Genomic DNA, 23664 nt, shown 5'->3' with positions numbered 1-23664 from the left:
AGAGAGAAAGATCACCCAGTCTCAGGCTTTTAGTCTCCTGAGGCCTCACATGAGAGAAAGAAAAAAAGTTATCATACTTGAGTGAGTACCAAGCTCAACAGTGAGAGACCAGCTGTATTCATGACAACACAGACTCTGAATTGAGTTAACAAGAAATTTAAATTCTAATACCATCTGAAAGGAAAAATGTGAGAAAGCTCAGTGTTTTCCAGGAGCACAAATGACCAGGTAACTTAACTAAATCCTTGAATGTCAGTGTCCACTGTTGTTCCTTATTTCAAAACCAAAGAGGCAGAATTATATGAGATAAAACTAGAATCTTAGAGTTTGAGTTCAGGCAGGGATAAAATACTCATCAAGGCCTTATGTTCTATTTATATAGTGACCATCTACTAATTAAAAATATCTAAACAGGTAAGGCTCCATATCCTGATTCTAATACCAGCTCAGTGGGCTTTTGGAAACTCATTTCCATTAACATGAGATTCTGCTAAAGTTTACCACTGTATAATAGAAAGACAGACTTAAAAGTTATTGAAATTATTAGCCATTGAACTTCTAATAGTATCAGAACACCCAGCTGTGTGTTCAACAAATAGATTTGCCTATACTGCAAGTGGGACCACATTCATAGCCTGAGAAGTTAGTTCAGCCCTGTTCTTACCATTTGATTACTTTTTAAGTTGGACCAGAGAAAGTGGCTGACCAGTTAATTACACACCTACTCTGATGTATTCATCTCTACCAAAAAAGCACGGTATATTACTCAGGTAAACATATTTTAATTATCTTTTACTGAAATAGATAACAAAGTGATTTAGTAGATGGTCAAAGGTGTACCTAAATAATAGCATTACAAACAGTCTTAGATGTCTATTTTTCTTCTGTTACTTAGAAACCAAATATTTTAGTCAGCATGTTTCTAGATTAATTATACAGAGCTTGCCTTCTCTGTCTACTCCAGATATATAAAACAAGTAAGTAGTTTCAACCTAATTGCAAGGGAGGCGGGAGTGTGCGGGTTGGAAAGGAACTGCCAGTGGAGGAAACTGTGAAATGCACTTACTGTAAGTGTGAAACAGGATCTGTGCTTCCAAGTTTAGGTCAATGGTATTGACACTGATGCTTTCCTTCAATGTAAAGATGAAAGGAGGCAAGAATCTCCTAAATTTCTGAGATACGTGTTTAGAGGTGAAAAGCAGATGCTAATTAGCTTCATTTCTTGCTCCCATTTTGTTGTCTTTTATGTTTATTCCCACATAGCCACTTCCAGCTCATCAGTGTATGCAGGATATATTTGCCAACCCCCCAACCATCCCAGTTTTTAATTATAATGTGTTTATTTCCTTTTTGTGATTTCAGATCTTTTGGAAGGGATAACCAGGATGCCCCAAGTGCTTTAGTGTGTTTAATCTCCTGGAAAGCCCTGAGTGCACCAGGTGCTCATAAGATAGGGATAAAGAAGGGGCAGGGCAGACAGGGTGTGGGAAGAAACATGCAGAACAAGCAGAGGAAGGTAAGCCTGAAACACATCTGTCCATCTTGGTCTTGCCCTGCTTCTCAACGTCTGTTCTCCCTGATCTCCATTTCCCCACTGAAACTACATAGGGGATTTAATGGAATATTTTTCGACTTTGTATTAGACAGCCTGACAGCCGACTTTTATTAACCAGTCTGTGAAATCTTCTTGATGGCTAAAATGTGGTTTTATCTCATAAAAGCAGCATTTTGCCATATGTTCTGTGGGCTGTGTTTGCTAATGTAAAATAGATTGTTATATATTAGAAAGCCTTTGGGTAAGGACTGAAGCTAAAAGGCATTCTGATGAGCTAAAGCTTTACTATTCTGTTGTGCAAATATCAATATGGACAATTAAAATGATGAACAATGTACTTCAATATAGAAGGGACTAGAAAACAGCTACTTGGGACGTTGAGGCAGCAGAAGGGCTTGAATCAGGGAGTCGGAGGTTGCAGTGAGCCAAGATCACATCACTGTGCTCCAGCCTGGTGACAGAGCTAGACTCCATCTCAAACAAACAAACATACATAAAACATATAGGAAATTTTAACAATGTACAACTGCCTGGCTCTAATATAAATGAAAATAATTCTGAATTATGTCGCTAATCTACACATATATATTCATTTACACACTGCTTTAGTGCACCTTAGATTTTCATGCAACCATTATTTATTGAGCAACTACTACATGCCAGGCTTGTGTTAAGGACTGACACATGGTTAACATAGTTCTGTTTTTCAAAAAGCTCTAATCTCATATAATTGAAAATGTCACTAGTAAGACCATCTATTCTACTAAAAAGCATTAAAACATTTTAATCTTCAAAATATATATGAAGTATGCTGAATCATAGTTACATATGGAAAATACAGTTATGCAGAATTGTACCTAAGTCCCCAGTTGAATTTACTCTAAGACGTAGATTTAGAGTAAATTTTACATTTACTCTAAAACTTAAATGGTAAAGTTAATTATCAACTTTCTATAACATTTGGCTTATACATTATGATACAAAAGGCAATAAATGTTTGAAAATGCACTGAGTTTTGTTCTACTCAAACAAAAGGGGAGAACAGTGAAACACAAAGGTGTTGAGCTCTTGGAATGTTCCCAAGGTCACACAGCAAAAGACAGTCACAAATTGATGTCTCCTCTACTACCCTTTCCACTAATCCATTGAGTTGGGATTACCTGGTAAAGTTGGTAATTTATTTGTTCAACAAGTAGTTATTGAGTAGCTTCTATTTTCTAAACATCATTATAGGTGATGTAGATATGTTGGTAAAAGTCATAGACAAAAAAATTACATTGTGGTAAAAAAGACACATAAGAAATAATCAAATCAACAAAGAAACAAATAAAATTAGTTGTTATGCAGCAGATTAAAATATTCCTGGGAGCTACTACAGATAATGCGGTGAGGGAAATCTTCTCTGAGGAGGTGTCGGTAGCTGAGCCCTACATGGCTGCTTATGAAGATTGGTGGGAAGAAAAATCCAGGCATCAGAGCAGCTGGCCAAAAAATCCCTCATGCAGGAATAAACTTTTATTGTAGTGAAGACAATAAAGGAATCAATGATAACCCATAAGTGCTTAAGTAACTGCATAAATGGCGGTACCAATAACTGCTATAGGGAACAGCAGGGAAGAGTCAGTTCTGACAGAGGAGATTAAGAATCTATATCGATCCTAAAAATTTTCAGATGCCTGATAGACTTTCAAGGAGGGTGGGGGGATGCAGAGTATAGGCCTAGGGTAGTGAATGCTACCTGAAAAAAAGTTATTTGCTGAGTGGACTGGTAGTTCCTGTCTGATTTAAGAGAATTTTGGGGTCCCAAAGAGACAGTGAAAGCAGAGAGATGTAAAAGGATGTGGTTAGTAGGAGACAAAGATGGAAGAGGTAGGAAGGGCTGGGTCATTAATAAACTGTAGAAGAAACACCTCATTGCAAAGTAAGGAACTGTACCTCTGAGCAGTTCTGGTGTGATTTTAAAGATTAGATAAACCTCTCTATTTGTGAGTGGGAGAGCCTGACTTTATCAGAAAACTAGATATTATGATCTATTGAGTACCTTTTCTTTCCAAATAAGAAAAACTGAATGTTCCCTCTGCAACCGGTACCGGAAAGCTATTAAACAGTAGCATGATAAACACGAACTCTGTAAAACCTGTCTTACTCTTGCAACCTATTTTCCATATTGTAATCAAAATGATTTTTCTAAGTTGCAAATCTAAGTTAGACATGCACCTGCTGAAAATACTTTACAGGACTTTGTTTCTCTCAGCACAGAGTCAAACTCCTCACGATGGCCCACAAGGCCCTGTCTGCTGGTCCCTGCTAATTTCTCCTGTCTTACTTCTTGCTACCTCTTTCTTTCTCATTGGGCCCACTGAGTTCTCTCTTCTCAAATGCACCTTGTGCTTTCTCTAATTGCTAGTGCTCTGTCCTACCAAAAGCTCTTCTTACTCCTACCTATCCTTTAGGTCTTTATCAAAGTTACATTTTCTTAGAGGAAGTTCTCATAGTAAGCCTGCCTTGTCCCCTAGCCCCAGGTCTGATGTAGGTGCTTCTCCAGATACTCTGTCATCATAAGTCCTCACCACTCCACATTGCAGCTGTTTGCATTCTTGTAGTCCTCCTCTATAATCTTGATGAGTCTGGGGACCAGGGCTATCTTGTTCACTGTTGAATCCCCTACATCCAGTGCACCAATGGTCATTTAGTATCTATGGGCTCAATATATATTTACTGAATAAGTACAAAGAAATTTTTCTACTAGGTTGTTAGTTTCTAGAGGATAGTAACCGGGTCTATGGTTCTATCTCTAACTGTAAACACAATGTGGGTACGCAAAGAATATTTATAGAATTGTTTAACTTAGAGCTGTATTTCTCTTTTTCTACACTGAATGATTTGTACTTATTCAGAGTGGAGTTTCGGGTGAAGACCTCTGCCATTGTTCTTGTGTAAACTTGGTAGGATTTTGACCCGCCTCCCCGTGGATACTATTTCCAAGTCCACGTAGACAAATATCTGGACTAAACAACTCATCCACTCCCTCAATATGGCCTGCTTTGGTAGATGAACTACCATAAAGTATTCTTGCATATGAGCATAATCCTATCAGTGAAATACTCCCATGATCCAAGAACTTAGACCATATAATTAAAAATGTATATACTTCTTTAGGGCTTTTTGAGTACTTTGGGACCTTATCTTTCTACCATATGGAAATAAGTTTTAGAACTAAACTGATCACAATAATTAGTGTTTTAATGTTTCAATTCTTAACATTTAAAGCCAAGAACACAATATCACCATTTAACTCTAACATGTATTTGAATAAGTATAAATAATTATAATTACCTTCTAATGCATATTTCATATCCAGAGCAAAAAGAGTCCACATAATTTCGGCACTTATTTTTCCCATGTTCAGCTCTTGAGGAAACCTAAAGCCAAACACATTGTTTTAGTGTATGAAGAATAGCATGCCTAAAAACCAAAATACAGCATTTTACATATATACCACAGTAGTTATTACATAGTTCATAAATACTTTTATTTATGACATTTCTCTTTATGAACTTTCGTAAGTAAAAAAAAAATGTTACACACTAGAGTTTGATGTTAAAAAGTTATTGGATGGTAAGAAAAGAGACATTACATCAGTGCCAAAGTAATGGTGCCTGGGGCTCCCTGTGGATGTCTTGTGATGAGTGTTTGTGTCTCAAGAGCTCCTTCGGTTTTATTGAAGCCTCTATCTTCTTTTTTTTTGAGATGGAATCTTACTCTTCGCCCAGGCTGGAGTGCAATGGTGCCATTTTGGCTCACTGCAATCTCTGCCTCCCAGGTTCAAGCAATTCTCCTGCCTCAGCCTCCCAAGTAGCTGGGATTACAGGCATGTGCCACCATGCCCAGCTAATTTTTTGTATTTAGTAGAGACATGGTTTCACCGTGTTGGTTCAGGCTAGTCTGGAGCTCCTGACCTCAGGTGATCCACCCGCCTTGGCCTCCCAGAGGGCTGAGATTACAGGCATAAGCCACCATACCTGGCTGACTCCATCTTTTTATGTCTCATTTTTGAGGATAGATCAGATGAAGCTGAATAGCAAACACCATATTACACTAAAAAATCACACCTCATATATGTCCTTCAGCCATTTTCTTTGAAGCACACTTAAGTACTTCTATTTTTTCTATTATCTATTGTCTTCATGTGAATTATTTGAACAAAGATTCCTCACTCCCTCTGGCAAAATGGCTCCTGGTGGACACACCCACTAATCTATACTCCAGAACTTCCAGGCAGGTCTGTGTTTTAGACTAAACAAGCTTAGGTTAAAAACAAGATTCTGACTGCTTCTAAAAATTAATTTTGTTTGCATGTGTTTTCAGTCTCATGATAAGGCTCCTAATAATATGAGCCCAATGAATATGATGACCGAGTCTTTTTATTACAATGTAAACACTCACTTTATGCCAGAATGTAAGACTAGAAGTATTTTCTCTCTATATATATACAGACTTGCACACATGAATAAAAATATTTATATCAAAGAACAGAGCTAGCTCTCACATTCATCCACATTTGGGAGTTCGAATAAAAAAAGAGTATAATCCTGTATGGAAAGTGTTACATAAGGAAATATGACCTCAAGACAACCTCAAATAAGAAAAGACTATTGACACATACAGAACTACTCTAGCCCATATTTCCATCAAAATTAGAGTGTGTTGCATCAGTTTCCCTTACTGACTGCCAATTTTATCAATTTGTCTAATAAGGCATTCGATTTTAAAACTTAAATCAGAAGCTTTACATTTATGAAGTATTTAAGTTCAGAACTTTTCCAAAAAATTTAATATAATCTGAATACATATAGTTTTCAATATTAAATTTTACTTTATTGATATAAAAATAACCCTAGGCAAACAATTTATTTCAAAAGGTTTCATTTGAGCATAAATACTAGCATCACACATTTTGTAGTATATTAGATTTTATGTAATTAATATGCAGCATCAAAATTATAAGTGATATAATGAGTGTTTTATGCTTATAAAAAGGCAAAATTGCTTAGTTATTTTAATTTATTTGAATCAAGAATAAGATTATATTAACTTTACAGTACAATATACAAGAAACAAAGAACTAAAGAACTAAAACTAAAAACTAAAACACACAAAAAACTAAAGAATATCTCTTATAAACATAGATGTAAAAATCTTCAACAAAAAATACCAAATTTATTCTCACAATATATAAAATGAATAATACATTATGATCAAGAGGTTTATCCCAAAAATACAACGTTAATTCAACCTTCAAAAATGAATCAACATAATTTACTGTATTGTTAGACTATGGAAGAAAAATTTTATGATCATCTCAATAGATGCTGAAAAGGTATTTGACAAACTTCAACATTCATTCATGATTTAAAATCCCTCTGAAAGATAGTTATTAATGTGAACTTTTTTAACCTCATAAAGAGAATCTACAAAACCCTATTGCTAAAATTATGGTTAAGTCTCACACTTGATACTTAAGGATGAAGGCAATGATGTTGACTCTCAGTATTTCTACATAACATTGTACTGGGATTCCTAAGTTCTGTTAAAATGCAAGAGAAATACAAAGGAGGCATATAGATAGCAAAGGAAGAAATAAAACTCTTTATAGACAACATGGTTTTCTACATAAAAAATGGCATACTAAAAATCGTCTGCCTAGAAAATGTCTAAAAAACTAAGAAGCTACAAAATATAAGGTCACAGAATATAAAATCATGTATTTCGGTATACTACCAATGAATTATTGGAAATTGAAATTAAAATAACAGTATCATTTATAATAGCATCTGATATGGTTTTGCTCTCTGTTCCCACCCAAATCCCATCTCAAACTGTAATCCCTACATGTTGAGGGAGGGATCCGTAATCCCCATGGAGGCAGTTTCCTCCATGCTGTTCTCTTATAGTGAGTGAGTACTCATGAGATCTGATGGTTTTAAAAGTGTTTGGCGGTTCCCTCCTGTGCTCTTGTCTCTCTCCTCCTGCCTTGTGAAGAAGCTGCTTGCTTCCCCTCAGCCTTCAACCATGATTATGTTTCCTGAGGCCTCCCTCACTATGCGGAACTGTGAGTCAATTAAACCACTTTCCTTTATAAATTACTCAGTCTCGGGCATTTTTTTTTTTTTTTTAGATGAAGTCTCACTCTGTCACCCAGGCAGGAGTGCGGTGGTGCGATCTTGGCTCACTGCAACCTCCACCTCCTGGGTGGAGGTTCTCCTGCCTCAGCCTCCCAAGTAGCTGGGATTATAGGCGTGCACCTTATGGCAGTGTCAAAATGGACTAATGCATCATCACAAGTTATTAAATACTTAGTTATAAATCTAAGATAATATGTACAAGATTTATATGAAGAAAAACATAAAGTACTGAAAAAAGAAATTAAATAAGGCCTAAATCAATATATTGTATTTATAGACTGATATACTCAATAATGTTAGAATTTTATCTTTTCTCAAATTGATTCATAGATTCAATGCAATCTCAATCAAAATTCTAGCAGAATTTCTTGTGGAAATTAACAAACTGATTCTAAAATTGACATAGCAAAGTAAAAGCACTAGAAGAGGAAAAAATGTTTTTTTCTTAAAGTAAAGAACAAACATTACTTGTATTTGCAGCTTTCTATGAAAATATAATAATGCATACAGAATGTCTTCAAATACAAGAGTGGCTAATTTTCAACAATGTGTAACAGTAAGTCAGTGAAGAAAGGACAGTCTTTTCAACAAGAGATGCTAAAATACTTGAATATCCACATGCAAAAAAGAAAAAATCTTGACTCATACCTTGCAACAAATTAAACATTTAACTCAAAAAGGACCACAGACCAAAATGCCAAACCTAAAACTATAAAACTTCTGAAAGAAAACATAGTAGAAAATCCTTATGACCTTATATTAGGCAAAAATTGTCTAGATGTAACACAAAGGTGTAAACCCATCAAATAAAATATTGATAAATTGAACTTCATGAATTAAAATCTGATCTTCAAAAGACACTGTTGAGAAAACAGAAAGATAAGCCACAGACAGGGAGAAAAAAATTTGCAAAACGTGACTGATAAAGGACTTATATCCAGGATGTCTACATTACACTAAAATCTCAATAATAGAGAAAAAACATTACCCAATTAAAAATGGGCAAATGATTTGAATGACACTTCAGCAGAGAAAAAAATTAGATGGGAAATAAACATATGCAAATAGGCTCAACATTATTAGTCATTAGATACTTGCCAATAAAATTATGATGTGATACTACATGTCTATTAGAATAGCTTAAAAAAAACCAAAGGCAAAAGCCCACCAATATTAAGGGCTAGCAAAGATGCAAGCGTGCAGAGGAGCTGGAACTCTGACACATTGCTTTTGAGAATGCAAAATGCTATAGTTGTTTTGGAAAGCAGTTTGGCAAATGACATTTTTATAGAATTAGAAAAAAAATTCTAAATTCATATGGAACCAAGAAAGAACCCAAACATACAAAATAATCTTAAGAAAAAAGAACCAAGCCAAAGATATCACGCTACCTAACTTCAAATTATACTACAAGGCTACAGTAAGCATAACAGCATGATACCGGCACCAAGAAAGACACATAGAACAATAGAACAGAATAGAGAGCCCAGAAATAAGACCACACACCTACAACCATCTGATCTTTCACAAAGCTGACAAAAGCAATGGGGAAATGACTCCCCATTTAATAAATGATGCTGGGATAACTGGCTAGTCATGTGCAGAAGATTGAAACTGGATATTTTTCACCATATACAAAAATCAACTCAAGATGAATTAAAGACTTAATGTAAAACTGAAAACTATAAAAACCCAGAAGAACACCTAGAAAATGCCTTTCTGGACGTAGGCCCTGGCAAAGATTTTATCATGACCCCAAAAGCAATTGCAACGAAAAGAAAAATTGACAAGTGGGATTTAATTAAACTAAAGAGCTTCTGCACAGCAAAAGAAACTATCAACAGAGTAAAGGGACAACCTTCAGAATGGGAGAAAATACTTGCAAACTATACATCTGGCAAAGGTAATATCCAGAATATGTAAGAAACTTAAACAAGTCAACGTGCAGAAACAACAGGCAACCCCATTAAAAATGAACAAAGAACACGAGCAGAGACTTCTCAAAAGAAGACAAACACATGGCCAACAAGCGTGTGAAAAAATTCTTGACATTACAGAAATGCAGATCAAAACCACCATGAGATATTATCTCACATTGGTCAGAATGGCAATCATTGAAAAGTAAAAACGTAACAGATGCTGGTGAGGTTGCAGAGAAAAGGGAACGATTATATGCTGCTGGTGGGAATGTAAATTAATTCAGCCACTGTGGAAAACAGTTTGGAGATTTCTCAAAGAACTTAAAATACAACTACCATTTGACTCAGCAGTCTCTTTACTGGGCATATAACCAAAACAAATCTTTCTACCAAAAAGACACATGCACTTGTATGGTCATCACAGCACTATTCATAATAACAAAGACATAGAATTCAACCTAGAAGCCCACACACAGTGGACTGGATAAAGAAAAGGTGGCACATTTGTACCATAGGATACTACACAGGTATAAAAAAGAATAAAATCATGTCCTTTGCAGCAACATGGATGGAATTGGAGGTCATTATCGTAAGTGAATTAACTCAGGAACACAAATTAAATATCAGATGTTCTCACTTATAAGTGGGAGCTAAATATTGAGAGCATATGGACACAAAGAAAGGAACAAAAGACATTGGGACCTCCTTGAGGGTGGAGGGTAGGAGGAGAGTACGGATCTAAAAACTACCTATTGGCTACTATGCTTATCATCTGGGTGATGAAATAATTTGTATATCAAACCCCCATGACTTACAATTTTTTTTATTATTATTATACTTTAAGTTTTAGGGTACATGTGCACAATGTGCAGGTTAGTTACATATGTATACATGTGCCATGCTGGTGTGCTGCACCCATTAACTCGCCATTTAGCATTAGGTATATCTCCTAATGCTATCCCTTCCCCCTCCCTCCACCCCACAACAGTCCCCAGAATGTGATGTTCCCCTTCCTGTGTCCATGTGTTCTCATTGTTCAATTCCCACCTATGAGTGAGAACATGCGGTGTTTGGTTTTTTGTCCTTGTGATAGTTTACTGAGAATGATGATTTCCAATTTCATCCATGTCCCTACAAAGGACATGAACTCATCATTTTTTATGGCTGCATAGTATTCCATGGTGTATATGTGCCACATTTTCTTAATCCAGTCTATCATTGTTGGACATTTAGGTTGGTTCCAAGTCTTTGCTATTGTGAATAGTGCCTCAATAAACATACGTGTGCATGTGTCTTTATAGCAGCATGACTTATAGTCCTTTGGGTATATACCCAGTAAAGGGATGGCTGGGTCAAATGACTTACAATTTACCTGAGTAACAAACCTGCCTATGTACCCACTGAACCTCAAATAAAAGTTGGAAAGAAAAAGCAAAACAAAAACCACTGTTTAAAATAAAACAACAAACTGGAAAAATATATACAGCTTATATAAAAGACAAAAAGAGAATATTATTAATATAAAAAGAACATAAAATATTATTAACATGTTAAAAATCTATAGAAAAAATGAAAGAAAAACTGGCTGAGATGAAAGGGAAATAAAAAAAAAATCAAAGCCTAATAAACACAAGAAAGGAGCTGTTCACCTTAATAAGAGTAAAAATTTTCTACTTATCAGACTGGAAACAATTAAAAATTGATGAAAATTCAGGCTTTTTTTTGAAGTTAATTTTCTCATAGTTATCTAATGACTCTCTACAGGCCTTCAGTTCTTTTCCATACCAATATCTGTGTTGTCCCTATCCCCTTCTCTTCTCTGTGCCCCAGGAGTCCCCTCATTGGCTGCATCATCCTGATGTTAAATGATACCATGGAAAAACATGCAGCTATTGAAATGACCAAGGCAGATCTATTTAAATTGACATGAATAGATGTCTCTCAGGCAGTATTAGGTGAATAAAGCAAATCATAGCTTAGCATATAAAATATGATCGTATATTTCATAAGAAACACTATGGAAGCGAACATTATTAAATGAATTTCTATGTTTATATGTGTGAAAGATTAGCTGGAAGAAAACACACCAAACTACTGAAAATTTGTAAAGCTTAGGTTGGGGAGTCATGCTTTTAATTTTTACTGATTTACTTCACAGAAATGATACATAAACATTAGAACCCTTATTTTCTACTTCACACAGCCTGTGAAGCTGAATATGATTATTTTTGTAATCATATCATTTTTGAAACTCAATTTTGAAGTAGAATCAATGGGAGTTTTACTATATACATGAGTTCTTTTAAAAGATGAATAATATCAATTTGTTTCTCACAAAGCCCCTATTCAGTTGTTATTATTTCTAATTTAAAAATTGGTGGTCAGGAGTTAAGCCCTGAGATCTCTCCAATAAAGAAAAAACAATATTCAATGAGTTTGTTTGATATTTAGAGGAGATGTAAAGGGAACTTTAATAATGTTCATTTTAGACTCAGTAACATTAGAGATTAGGAAAGTATACTAGAACATGAAACAAATCAAAGACAGAATCAGAAACAGAGCCTATGGTTCTTGCTCTTGCCCATGTTTCTTTTCTTTTTTCTTTTTTTTTTTTTTGAGACAGTCCCACTCTGTCACCCAGGCTGGAGTGCAGTGGCGCCATCTAGGCTCACTGCAACTCCGCCTCCTGGGTTCACGCCACTGTCCTGCCTCAGCCTCCCGAGTAGTTGGGACTACAGGTGCCCGCCACCATGCCCGGATAATTTTTTGTATTTTTAGTAGAGATGGAGTTTCACCGTGTTCGCTAGGATGGTCTCGATCTCCTAACCTCGTGATCTGCCCACCTTGGCCTCCCAAAGTGCTGGGATTACAGGTGTGAGCCACCGCGCCAAGCCCATTCTTTTCTTTTACAATAAAAAAATTCCCATGCATCGAAAATGTTTTCACAGTTAACTTTTTCTTTCTTTTTTTTGGTATTAGGCTATTGGTTTTTTCCTCGAAATATTTACAGTTTAAATTATTGGATTCATATTTTACGTAGTAGTCCCTCTTTAAATTTAAATCTCAAGATCTACTTCTTGCTAAGATCTACTTCTATACAGAAAACAATATTTGGGTTCTGAGGTCTCATTCTGATCAGTTTTAGAAGTTTTTCTCCATTATAAAACATTATGATACACCAGTTTCAATTTTGCTTGTGCTATTACCTATAGAGATAATAGACATCCCATGATAGAAAATAAAAAGAATGCAAAGTTTCTTTCTTTAACAGTTACACAAGTTCTTCTGAAGCCTGTATTTTATTTTACTTTACCTCCACTCTGTGGTACTTTTTGTACATTCGGAAAAACTTTTCTTACTCTTTCTTACATATTTCATAGTTAAATTAATGGCAATACTATTTAGCTGATGAATATAGATAGCTACCAGAGTCATCAACCTTTGTCACAATCCACAGTGTCCCCTCCTTTCCACCCTCCTGGGAATTTTTTCTTTGGTCTACCTATGGAATTTGCCTCTCCCTTCCCTATTCCTAATATCACACCCCCAATTCAAGTCGTTATCTCCATTTGCCTCAATAATTGCACTAATCTATTAGCTTATGTATTTGCCTCTATTTTTCCCTCTTCTGATACATCTTCTATATTATCACCTAATTCACCTTTTAAAAACACAGGCTATCATATTTCTAACTACTGCTTTGAAACCATAAATTGCTTGTCATACATTTATTAGCATATAATAGTTTCATTTCATTAATATGACTATCCTGCTCTGACCATCTGGCCCCAACTTTCATTTCTTTCATCTTCATTCCCCAACCCTTACCATGAATAATCTAGCTACTCCTATTATTTATTATTTCTTGACATGCCTGACGTTCTATATATATTCTGATCATTTTCCACCTTCCTGTTCTCTCTTCTTCTTAATTTCTATGAGATAATAACCTCTCTCTCTCCCTGGAAAGCACAGCTCAAGTATCACCTCCCTTTAAGTGTTCTGTTGTATTCAGGGCAGAATTAGCAATGATTAAATAGTTGTGAATGATAAGGGCAAAGAGAAGTGCATAGTGACTATAAATGGGTCTGAGCTCACTTAATATTAAGAATGAATGACAGGATTGGTGATTTTATACTGTGGAAATTCCATAATTTTACCCTTGACACAAGGTTTAACTTAACTGGCACAATGTTATTGATGTTTGCTTTGTAGTTCCAAACTGATGAAAACAAGGGAAATAACATTTTTTCTCTGTAACCAATCTTGTCTAGCATTATAAAATGTTTCTCCTGACAGGGTTCAGGACACGCTACCCCAAAATATGGCACCTTGGCAAATTGAATATTTCAAGTGGAAGGAATCTGAGAAATGGTACATGCAGTTAGGACTTTATGATTTTCCCCTGAAGCAAGACATAAAACCTAGAAAGGATTTTCTGATCTTCCGCTGAAGCAGGAAATAAGGTCCTTACGTGAGAGGTGCTGCTCCTATACCAAAAGGAAAGAAAGAAGCATTGTTATCGTTGAAGACAGGGATGTCAAAAGGAATGTGAATGAGCAGGCCTTGCTGTTTCTCCAAGTTTACTGTATTTATACTTTTCTGGGGGCTTCTATACATGTCCGCTCAATTCTCCACTTTTCGTCAAACCTAGCACAAAATATACTCAAATTTAATCATTTATTCAGGTCTTTATTTCCTTTGAAGGCTCCCGTGTCATATAAAGCTTATGTTAAATAAATTTGTATGCTCTTCTCTGGTTAATGGATCTTGTTATAGTGACTACAGCTGAGGATTCAGAGGGTAGAAGGATAAGATATTCTTTCTCCCCTACACTTCTCTCATATAGCATCTCTTTACTACCTAACAGTATTAATTATATTTACACGATCTTCTCAATACCTACATACGTATATAATTTTTTCTCTCCATACTATTTAAACCATTTTAGCAGCCAGAATATAACTTAGTAACATTTGCAAAGCTAACAGTTTCCCAAACAATTCTTTACTTTTTTCTGCCTTGTGGAAATAGGGGAGAAAAAATGAATAATTATGAGTAAAATACAGTACGTGAAAGAGGAAAGTCGGTACTGGAAATGAAAGGAGAAACACTCCATTTTCCCGACAACATAGATTTTATCAATTTCTGGGTAACTAATGGCTACATGTTAAGTTTCTAATTTTTAAGGGGCCACAAAATAATATTTCCATAATAGTGTTTTTTCACCATGTCTAACTTGCCTTTGTAGACTTGTAAATATGTAATCTCACTTTGACAGTAAATTTTTTATATGCTTTTTCTATGCTATAGTCCCAGTATCAAATCATTATTTAAAAGGCAGAATTTGTTTCTTCTGACATTCCACAATTGAGTACTTCTGCCTTTTGGTGGAGGCTAGCTAAGGAATCTGTACTATTTGCATATTTGCTAGAGGCTTATTTTCCAAAATTTAACACATTTTTGACTATTTCTTCTGCATAATACATAGCAGTATAATATAGAAGTTAAACAGCAATGCATTCCAAAAGACAGCAATTTCATTTCTCCTCTGCTGCTTAGCTAATTTACCCAGTGGAGCGGTGAGTAATCTCTTCAAAACTGAATTTTCTCACTTGTCAAATGGGGATGATATTAATTGTGTAACTTGGGACTGTTTCTAGGGCTGCTGTGAGGATTAAATGAGATTTTACATGTAAATATTTTGCATAGTCACTGGCACATAGTGAGTACTCAATAAATGTTTCCTGCTGATAATGATGAAATTCTAAGTATAAATGAGACAGACAGGAAAATATTATTTAGATTCCATTGATTTCTAACATAAAAATAATCACATAAAGTGAATGAAAATTTATATTTGTACTTACTAGGTGTTTAGTCTGTAGGAGAATATTTGTTAATAAAGTTAATAGCAATAAACTTGATTGCAGAGGAAAATGTTTATGTACTCACAGGACTGAATGGTTTTATGAACTTCAGAAGTATTGAGCTATACACTAACAATTCATACATTAACTACAAATAAGTTCCAAACTATGACAGAAGCAAAACTGAAAGAGGTTTACCTTTCCACAACCATTTTGTAACTTTGTAGAAATTGTCATACAGACTTCAAAGTTAAAAGAAGTACACATAAATATGGTACATTAAATATTCCTATGTACCATATATATTTAAATTAGCCCTTCTCACACTAGTCTGAATTCATGAGGTTTTCTTGTGCACAAATTAAATTCTCTAAGGTATAGCTCCACCTCTTCTTCATTTTCAAATTCAATGCAGTCATAGCTTAACTTAATCTACCATCATGAAGAGGAGGTTTCATGAAATAACTGATCCATTCCTCTATTATGTGACTGTCTCCTGTTTTTAATTTGCAGCAATTAATTAACAAAGCACAAATGTTTTAAATCTTGAATCTTATGAGACACAACAGTTTAATAACCCAATTTGTTATCTTGCAAATTTCTTAGTGAAATGAGGAAAACATAATCTGCCACTGCCAAATTTGATAATACTGATTCATCAGTCACAACGGATAAAATTAGAATCCATTAAATGTGAAGTATTATTTTGATATGCAAAGTTTGTCTTTGAAGAAAAGTATGTTAATTATTACAAATAAGTAAGCAATGGTTCTCTGTAACTGCCTGTCATGTATGCATCTGAAATTTCTTTGTCATAGCTAGAATTTAAGAGACAGTTTGTTGTGCCGTTTTTACATTATAAAACTTATTAAGCCTTTGTTAGTATGTTCTGCACTTAAGATACTTGACATGCATTTAGTGCAATTAACTGCTATTATCATGAATGTAGTGAACAACTAAGCATAAATTTTATTAATCAAGACTCTACTAGTAAATCACAAGCCATCCTTATGAATTAATGCTGTGGTAGAAATTTTTCCTTTTGTACTTAGGTTCTTTTGTACCATAAAGCAAGTTGATCATAAGTGCCATTTGAAGCCAATCACCATTTTCATCTTTTTGCTTTCTCTTTGTTTCAAGGCATTATTTTAATGAACTCAGATATTTAAGTATATATTTAATTTTAACGTGAAAAACAAAATTGTGAATGGATCTATGTAAACTTTTTTTTTTTTGAGACAGGTTCTTACTCTGTTGCTCGGGCTGTTGCTCAGAGTGTTGCCTTAGCTCACTGCAGCCTCTACCTCCTGGGCTCAAGCAGATCCTTCCACCTCAGCCTCCCTAATAGCTGGGACTACTGGCATGTGGCAAAATGCCTGGCTAATTTTTGTATTTTTTTGTAGAGACAGGGTCTCACTATGTACTGATCTCAAACTCCTGGCCTCAAGAAATCCTCCTGCCTCGGGTTCCCAAAGTGCTGGGATTACAGGCGTGAACCACTGCTCCTGGCTTCCACTTTTTAAAAGTTTTTAGTTATTTATGTCAGAGACAGGATCTTGCTCTGTCACCCAGGCTGGAGTGCAGTGGTCTGATCATAGCTCACTTCAGCCTTGAACTCCTGGGATCAAGAGACCCACCTGCCTCATCCTCCCAAATAGCTAGGCCTACCAGCATGAGCCCAGCTCTAAGTTAACTCTTGAAATCAGCATTGCATAAGACAATGAAAATACCACCTGGCAGTATGACAAAGGAGTTGGAGATGGCCAGGGACAGCCTAAATAACTTGTGTGATGTGCATGGGGTAAATAGTCAACAGAATGTACTGAGTTTAGATAACTGTTTCTCAAGCTGCAAGACCTGGTACAAGCAAGTCCTCATGTTCATATTGCAGGGCAGGGAGCTTAAGGCAGTAGAGCAGAGATGGAGATTACCATTGTGGAGCACCTACTCAATGCAGGCATTAGGCCGGGTGCTTTCTGTGCGTTATCTCTACAAATCCTGATATGGTCTCATGAGTTAAGTTTTGCCTCCTAATTTCTAAAACATAGAAAGCCTAAAAGATGTTGCAATCAGATCCAGATTAATCATGAAAATATCAGAAATGTTTGGAAGGATTAATGCTCATCATCTTACTTATGGGATCCTTTTGTTAACATTAACCCTTTTGTTATTTCAAAGGTTGCTTACATTTTGATTCTGCTTATTACTAGATAAGTGATTTTGCGTAAGTTAGTCCCCTCTATGCTTAAGTTTCATCATCTGCAGTTTGGGGATGATAATGGTACTGATATCATTAGAATAAATTTAGGATTAAACATTAAACTGTAAAAATGCTTAGAATAGTGCCTGTCTCCAGCTAATTCCCCATGGTTCCCTATATAATGATTATGATATTTATAACATATAAATATCTAGTTGTGTTAAAATCTTTCAGCAAGCATGACAAACCTTGAAAAATTCAAGATCAACTCTTTTTCGCCTCTGTGATATGTGGTCAGGGAGGTAGAAAATTGAAATCTTCAGAGGTGTTTAAATTGGTATAATTATTGGTAAGCATTCTTTGGCAGTACTCTTGTGCACTTAGAAAAAAGTATTTGAATTCTTTCCATATAATGTAATTTTGGGAAATTGCAGAGAAACACACTTGATCTGTTTTAAAATTCAAAATGGCTATGATATACACGAGTAACAGTTTTTAAAATTACTTTTGAAATTTTACTTTATATCTTTAATGTTAGGTAGATTTTTATAACAGATCTGTGGGTTTTTTCAATATCTATTCTGCCCACTATGAACTGCAGGTCTGCAAAACTGATCGCTTGTAGGAAATTAACGATTCACCTAGATCCTAAGAATTCAAATTAAAGCATTTTTTTTTTTTTTTTTTTTTTTACATTTCAACAGCAAACAAACTGCAACTATATTGGAATACATGTGTCATTTCATATAATATTATATTGTGTTAGTTATGCTACTTTGGTTCCAAAAATCAGAGGCTCAAGTAACTACAAATAATTAAAAAGTAATTTTTGTAAGGATACTTTGGGTAATGGAGAAACAAGACTAAACTCCATTACCACATTGTACTGGAACCCAAGAAAAGCTGAACTCTGTTTACTGGAGTCAAACAGCCCCTGGAGTCAGGCTTCAGGGACCCTCAGACAAGACAGACAAGATGCTCCTTCAGGGTTTAAGGCGGCGCTGAAGAGTGCATTGAATGACCACAGATGGGGATCTTCAGGCACAATGTCCTCCAGTTTGTGACTCTGCTATTCTTGTATCTGCTTTTCCTTCCAAGTATCCTTTCCCTCCACTCACTGTCAACTACCTTCTTCTCTCTCAATGCTATCTTCGTTCCTGTTTATACTTCATTCTGACTTATTCTTAATTGTTGATCACCTGCTACAGGTATCTCCAAATTCATAAACTTTCAGTGTCTATTCTCCCTGTCAGCTGATTCACTCTCAGGATTTCTTGGTACAGTTCCAGAGAGTGAACCTAGTTTCTCTTATTGTGTAAAATTTTTCTCATAAGGCTGCATCAACAAGGGTGTGTAGGAGGAGTTTAATCACAGAATGACTTGTGACTGGGGCAGGCACAGTAGTTAACCACTTTCAGACTCCTGATTAATTTCATATATATCTCTTTTACAAATCAAATATTTGTGACTCTAGCCTTGCATGGTGACTGGCATATATTAAGGGTTCAATACATATTTATTAAATTGAAATGAAATTCTTAATGAAAAATGATAAAAGTTCAATAGAGCAGAAAAGAAAAGAACGAGATAAAATACTTTAGGTTAAAAGAAATAATTAAATATTTACCTTATCTTTCCTATATTTATTATACATATGGGTAATCAAGTAAGTAAACCTAATTAATGAAAGAAAGTTCTTCTTTACAAAAAATTCTAATGAATAAATGTTGAAGAAATGATAACCTTATAAAACCACCATTTTGCTGAGAATGATGGTTTCCAGCTTCATCCATGTTCCTACAAAGGACATGAACTCATCATTTTTTATGGCTGCATAGTATTCCATGTTGTATATGTGCCACATTTTCTTAACATTAGGAGATATAACTAATGTAAATGATGAGTTAATGGGTACAGCACACCAACATGGCACATGTATACATATGTAAAAAACCTGCACATTGTGTACATGTACCCTAGAACTTAAAGTATAATAAAAATACATATATTAAAAAACCCACCATTTTGTCATCCCTAATGAAATAGCGAATTCTGAAGTGATCATAAATAAATGAAACCATTAGAGGAAAGGTTAATGAAGAAATTTTCAATGAAGAAATAAGGCTGCCAGTGCTAATCAAGGTTAACATCACTACAAGGGAATAACCAGATAATGTCTTACCTGATGTGACATAGTGTGAAATACACACAGTCACTTATGAAGTGTTCTTAAAAAAAAGAAATTGAAATGTTCAGCTATGGAGAGTATTGACTATGAATGAACAAGTTAAATAGCACCACAAGAAAGCAAATGGAATAACCCAGAAATTGGCATATTCTAAAGGATAATGAACATAGCTTCTTTCAGAAGTCAACGGTATAAATAAAATAAAAGGGAGGGGGGACTTAACTAGTATGAAAGAGACTTGTAACACATAATAACCATATGTAATGCTAATACCTTATTTGGATCCTGATTGAAACAAACCAATGTAAAAAAAACTTCTTTAAAGAAAATCAGAAGCATTTGATTATGGAATAGGGATTACACAATACCAGGGCCTTACCGTTAATGTTATTACTTGTGATGTACAAAAGAAAGCCATAATTTTTAGAGATAAATACTAAACTAAGAAGGGATGAAATGATAAAATGTCTCAAGTTTGTTTAAGATAACTCAGCCAAAAGAAAAAGAAAGTGAAAACTCAAGAGTATAGATGAAGAAAACATCACAAAATTTTGATAATTGTTGAATTTGAATAATGGATATACAGGACTCTACTGCATAGTCTCTGTACTTGATAGTAGGATAAACAATTTCATAACAATTTCTTAAATATAAAAGTAATTTAGGGAAGCCATAGTGTAAGCAAACAAATCAATAACTTTAATACTCTGAACATTATTTCCAAAACAGAAAGAACAAAGGGCAAATCCCTGATCAAAGTAGCTTAAACCTAAACTTCCTCACTTCAGCAAATAAAATATACTATCTTTAAAAACAGGCAATTTGAAACTAATGTTCTGGCTCATCACATAACCCTGAGAGGGGAAAGATAGGCAGATTTTATCCTTGCAAATGGAAAAGACAACTTTTAAAACTGGTCCATTTTCTACTCAATACATTGAGATACTTTCTGCTATCTACACTTCATGCAGAGAGAAAATGAGTTGAGACTTCACTGTATGTATATTTTTGGAGAAAACTAAAGAAATTACATATTATAGTACAATGCATGCAAACAAATGAGATAACAGAATGGATGAAACATATTTCTGCTTATGTTTTTGTCTTCACAACAAAACAAAGTAATATGAAGTCACGATAGTTTAAGTAAAATGAGTAAAATTTTCTGAATATTTAGAAATAATTAAGATTTCTTACTTTTAGGTACATATGGCAAAACTTCTCTACATTATGTATTTAATTGATATCAATCTAAAGGACTTTCTTATCTATGTATACAATTGTCTGTTGCATATAATGCTTGTAAGACCCACAGGTAACCAAATATCTGTATATCAAAATATAAGTCACTGTGAACTTCTTTAAATGGATACTTCCTCCTGTATTTCTTATCTCCAATAATGATGCCCCTATAAATATGACATTTCCATGGTCTCTACTTTCTTCCTTAACACTCCACTCAATGTATTTAGTCATAAAGATCTTTTGATTTATTTCACAAATCTAACCTTAACTCTCCATCATCTTATACAAGGCTTTCATATCTTCTCACTGGATTACTGCTATAGCCATTTAACATTTATCTTCACTAACAAAAGAAAGACAATAATAAAGGAATGAGAAAAAAATTAATTTAAAACAAAAAACAAAACATTGAATAAAATCAAAAGCTGTTTCTTAAGACCAGTAAAATTTATAAATGTTCAGCCAGTTGGACAGAACAAAAGAGAGAAGACACAAAATATCAATATTGAGGATGAGAGAAGAAAAATCAGTTCAGATTTAATAGACATAAAAAAGATAATAATAGACTGGCATAAACAACTACAGGATGGAAAATTTCACCACTTAGTTTAAATGGAAAATTTTCTTGAAGACACAAACTACAAAAACCTAAACTGAACAAATAGGTAAACTAAATAGCCCTATATCTAATGAAGAAATAACATTTTTAGTTTAAAAACCTCCTACAATAAAACTCTAAGCCCAGATGATTTTTCCAGTAAATTCTATCAAAAACTCAGAAAAGAAAATGTCAAATTTTATAAAAACTCTTTTGGCAAATTATACTGGAGGAAATACTGTCTAACTCATTCTATAAAACCATCATTACATTGATCTAAAAGACAGAAAAAGACACTACAAGAAAGTAAAACCATAGAGCAATATCTTCATAAACACAAAGGCAAAATTACTTAACAAAATTTTATCAATAAATTATAATATTATGTAGGAAAGATTATACATCAAGACCATGTGGAGATCGTCCCAGGAATGCAAGGTTGGTTTAAAGTTCAAAATTCCTGAGTTCAATTCACCATACTGATTGTTGAAAAACAAAATTATGTGATTACCCTATTATGAGCAGAAAAGATATTTGACAAAATCCAACACCCTTTCATGAAAAAAACTTTCAGAATAATAAGAACAGAACAGAACTTCCTCAACTTGATAAAGCATTATCCGTGAAAAACATTTAGTTAACATGATATTCAATGGTAAAAATCTCTATGCTTTCCCTGTGAGATTAAGAATAAGGCAAGAATGTCTGCTCTTCACTAATTTTAGTCAACATTGTACTGAAGATTTTAGCCAGAGCAATAGGGCAAGAAAAATAATAAAATACATCTAAATTGGAAAGAAATAAGTAAAACCATCTTTATTTTAGACAAGAATATAATTTATTTAAATAATCATAAGGAACCTACAAAAAAGTAAATTTAGAAAGGCTGAAGATATATATTTGTATATCTATGTACTATTAACAAAGAATGGGAAATTAGAATTAAAAATACCATTTAAGATAGTAATAAAAATACTTAGAAACCTATTAACAAAGAATATGTAACACCTTTTCACCAAAAGAAGAAATTAAATAAGAACTTAATGCATGTACATGCCATGTTAATGGATTATAAAATTCAATATTGCGTTTCCTTTTCTCCCCAATAGATTTATATATTTAATGCAATACCAATCAAAAGTCCAGCAGACATTTTTCTTGTAGAAATTGACAAACTGATACAAATTTAAATGGAATTGCAAAGGAGCTAGAAGAGCCAAACTATTTTCAAAAATATAAACAAAGTTGAGTAAATTTTACTATAATATTTCAAAATATGTTAGAAAACGATAGTGACCAAGACATGCAGTACTGGTGTAATTACGGATATATAGATCAGTGGAAAAGATTACAAAGAACTTCAGAATTAACCTCTTACATATATAGTCAATTGAGTTTTCACCAAGGTGCCAAAGCAATTCAAGGAGGAAAGAATAATTTCCAACAAGTAGAGACAAAAAAATAGATAACCATATGAAAACGATCCCAAAGAAAGTTAAACTTGATTATCACACCAGTTAACAAGTAAAAATTAGCTTGAAATTACTTATAGACTTAAATGTAAGATGTCTAGAAGAAAACTGTGGTGTTGCAAGCTGACTGTGCAGATTGCAAAGATTTCTAAAATAGAATTTTTTAAAAGCTTAAACTATAAAAGAAACTGATCAATAAATTGGACTATTCCATCAAAATTTTTTTAAAAATGCATGATAACTATGCTCTTCAGAAGGGACTAGTAAGGTAATGGAAAAGAAAGTTACAAACTAGAAGCATATATTGCAACATTTATTTCTAATGACAGACTTTTATCTAGTATAGACCTTTACAACTCAACAATAATAAGATAAAAATCCTAATTTGGAAATGGGAAAATGATTTGAACAGAAATTTCACCAAAGAAGATA

The 23664-nt window shown here is 34.2% G+C and overlaps 1 protein-coding gene across 1 annotated transcript in view; it reads right to left on the bottom strand.

The window, feature by feature from the left end:
- Positions 1-23664, bottom strand: part of UNC13C (unc-13 homolog C) — a 662499-nt gene that overhangs the window by 217163 nt on the left and 421672 nt on the right. Inside the window, exon 18 of the mRNA XM_063652632.1 lies at positions 4892-4977. Coding sequence (XP_063508702.1) covers positions 4892-4977 — 86 coding nt within the window. The remainder of the gene's footprint in view (positions 1-4891; positions 4978-23664) is intronic.

This window comes from Pongo pygmaeus, chromosome 16 (assembly GCF_028885625.2).
Source record: "Pongo pygmaeus isolate AG05252 chromosome 16, NHGRI_mPonPyg2-v2.0_pri, whole genome shotgun sequence".
NCBI lineage: Eukaryota > Metazoa > Chordata > Mammalia > Primates > Hominidae > Pongo > Pongo pygmaeus.
The sequence above is the reverse complement of the archived record's forward strand: the minus strand, read 5'-3'. Positions and strand labels throughout refer to the sequence as shown.